The sequence below is a fragment of the Lactuca sativa genome, chromosome 2 (assembly GCF_002870075.4).
Source record: "Lactuca sativa cultivar Salinas chromosome 2, Lsat_Salinas_v11, whole genome shotgun sequence".
NCBI classification, from domain to species: Eukaryota; Viridiplantae; Streptophyta; class Magnoliopsida; order Asterales; family Asteraceae; genus Lactuca; species Lactuca sativa.
The window spans coordinates 191,503,394-191,505,951 of NC_056624.2; the positions used below are offsets into that span (position 1 = coordinate 191,503,394).

Consider the following 2,558-nt stretch of genomic DNA (forward strand, 5'->3'; position numbering starts at 1 on the left):
AATTAAAACAAAATGTTAAGTACGAACAATTAAATAGAAATTTTATTTGAATTTGAAATTGAAATAAATGAAAATTATGAGAAAAAAAACATGTAAAAAATAAATAAATTAAAATTATGTGTTTAGTTATAACAAAATGTTAAACATAAAGGTTTAAACTGTAAATTTATTTGAAATTGAATTTAAAATTTGAAATTAATAGTCATTATGGTAGGTTTAATTTATGGAAACTAAATTAATGATATATTGAAAATAAAAATTAAAGTAATGACAAATGGAAAATAAATATATCTCAAATTATAACAAAATGACACGTGGCAAAATGATTTTCATTTATTAGGATAGATTGGCCCATTACTTACTCTAATGTATTTAATAACTTAATACATGCTAAATTTGGTAGTAGAAGTCAAATCCAATCACATTCTAGTAGATTTTGATTCTGATTGTGGGTCTACCAAGTGGAACCCATCTCTCACCGACCGACACACCCCCAAATCAGCCGTGACATTCTCATCTCCAACACATGCAAGCTTTAGGCTTTAGCTTTTGATCACAAAAAAGCAAAAACAGATATTAGGGTTCTAAAATACGAAAACAATTTCTCTATTTTTGTCTCAATGGCTTGAAAGCATTTTCTTGATTTATGCTACTCAATATAAACCCTATGTACAAATTGGGTAGACCAGCTGCAAACACCTTCACATCACAATGCCCAGATCAATTTCTTAACTACTTGGTGTCGTTTTGTAGAAAAAAAAAAACAACTTTAAAAATAATTTTGTTATTTGACTGTAAAGTCAAATCTTTTTTTGTATATGCGATGAAGCAGAAACGCGGAATGCAGTAATAGGAGTCAATTTAGGGCAATTCTCTGGTATTTGGTCTCACTGGAAGAATCACAGTCTTCAGAAAACGCTCGTTTGGTGTTAAACTCCCCGCAATTGTTGGTAATTCTCCGTAAGAAATCTTGATTGGATAGATGGTGGGAAGTTGGAGTTGAGATCACTAACGGCGGCGATGGAATATGGTAGGTGTCCAGCGGCGGAGGTGGGTGCTGCCAATGTGGGAGTGGTCCTGCCAGGAGGAGGTTCTGTAACAAAGGCCCTGCTTTCATCATTGCTTCTAAGAACTTCCCCTTTTCCGGCAACCCTTTTGGCTGAACCACAGGAAACCGCAGTTCCTGCTGCGGCGGCGGTCGCAATTGAACTGGGTTTTCGATGGGTGGAGAGGAAACGATGCTTTCTTCACAGTCTGAGGAAGAAAAGCCACAATTGGTGATGGGTTCATCTTCAATACTTGAAACACCAGATTGTGGCGGAGGTGTGGTGGTTTGATGGTGTGTGTACCGGCGGTGGTGGTGAAATTGCTGTTGAAGAAGCAATTTATTATCAAGGAGGAGAGATTGGTATTTGCTATGAGCTTCATCTCTTTCTTTAATGGCGTCATTCAGAAGATCTTTGAGTTGATTTAACTGATCATCTCTTGCTCTGATCTCTTCTTGAACCCTGATCCTTGTTGCTTCAAGCTCCATTGTAGTCGACCAAAGTGACTGTGTCAACTCCTCTGCACTCTGTTTCAACCCAAGATCAAATTAGAACAACAAGTTTCAATGTTCTATGAACTGATTATAATCTAATATTAGTTCTAAGTAATGAAATTAGGGTTCTTGATCGGGTAGTTGCAGTAAAGATAGGGGGAAAGAAGAACAAGTGAAAAGGGTTAAAGTGGTGACCTTTTCTTTGTGCAAGTATGGCCATTCAAGAACAGAGTTGCGGTGATCTTCCATGAGCCAGATGTAATGTGTCTTTTTGAGTGAAGGGATAGGTGTAATGAAACTGGAGTGGCCTTATAAAGACTGCTTTTGGCCTTTGGGTACCAATATTCCTTGGTACTCTGACTAAATGGTTAATAAATTCCAGTTGTTAATAGCAAATTAAGTTGAAAGTAAAGTTTGAACACCTAAAAAGAATACATATAAATTGGATTATATAAACATACCGATTCAGACTTTACAGGAAATTAAGTGTGAATTGAAATAAATGATTGTTAGCATTTTTTTTATTACAAAGGAGCATTTGTTAATTGTTACTTGGAAAATAATTAAACTAACCAATATAAATGAGTTTTCAGAGAAAATAACAAATGTTTTTAAATTTTTGAAAAATAATCATTTTTTCCAAATGTTTCATTCCAGAATACTGTTTATGTTCCTGAGTTCTTACTTTTTGTTTTTCAACTTTTTTTCAAAGAATGTTTCATTCCAAATGGTCTATTTTAGTGTCATCTTTAAATTATTTCATGTTTCATCTTCAAATTCCAAAGTTATTTTTGGTTATTTTTCCTTTTTTTTTTTTTTTGAAAAAATATTATTATTTATATCTGAAATGTCTATTTCGAAGTGTTTAATATCATTGTTTTTCAATAAAATGTCTAATTTTATCCACTAATATTATATAAATACTTTATATGTTTTAAAAAAAATTATTTTGTCATCCAAAAAGTGGTTGCGACACAGCTTGTTTTTCGTTTACCCGCTACGTCTATGTAAAACTTTC

At 33.3% G+C, this 2,558-nt stretch overlaps 1 protein-coding gene across 1 annotated transcript; it reads right to left on the bottom strand.

The window, feature by feature from the left end:
- Positions 1–315: 315 nt before the first annotated feature.
- On the bottom strand, positions 316–1,912 carry LOC111901455 (uncharacterized). Its single transcript, XM_023897306.2, has 2 exons — positions 1,736–1,912; positions 316–1,573 (listed from the first exon to the last, which is right to left on the bottom strand). The coding sequence occupies exons 1-2, from the start codon at positions 1,787–1,789 to the stop codon at positions 857–859; spliced, it is 771 nt and encodes a 256-aa protein (XP_023753074.1). The 5' UTR covers positions 1,790–1,912; the 3' UTR covers positions 316–856.
- Positions 1,913–2,558: the final 646 nt, after the last annotated feature.

Bases quoted from the DNA above. Each gene is read 5' to 3' on its own strand.
- LOC111901455 (XM_023897306.2), bottom strand. From the start codon at position 1,789: ATGGAAGATCACCGCAACTCTGTTCTTGAATGGCCATACTTGCACAAA. The intron at 1,574-1,735 runs GTCACCACTTTA...GGGTTGAAACAG, and splicing joins CATACTTGCACAAAGAAAAG to AGTGCAGAGGAGTTGACACA.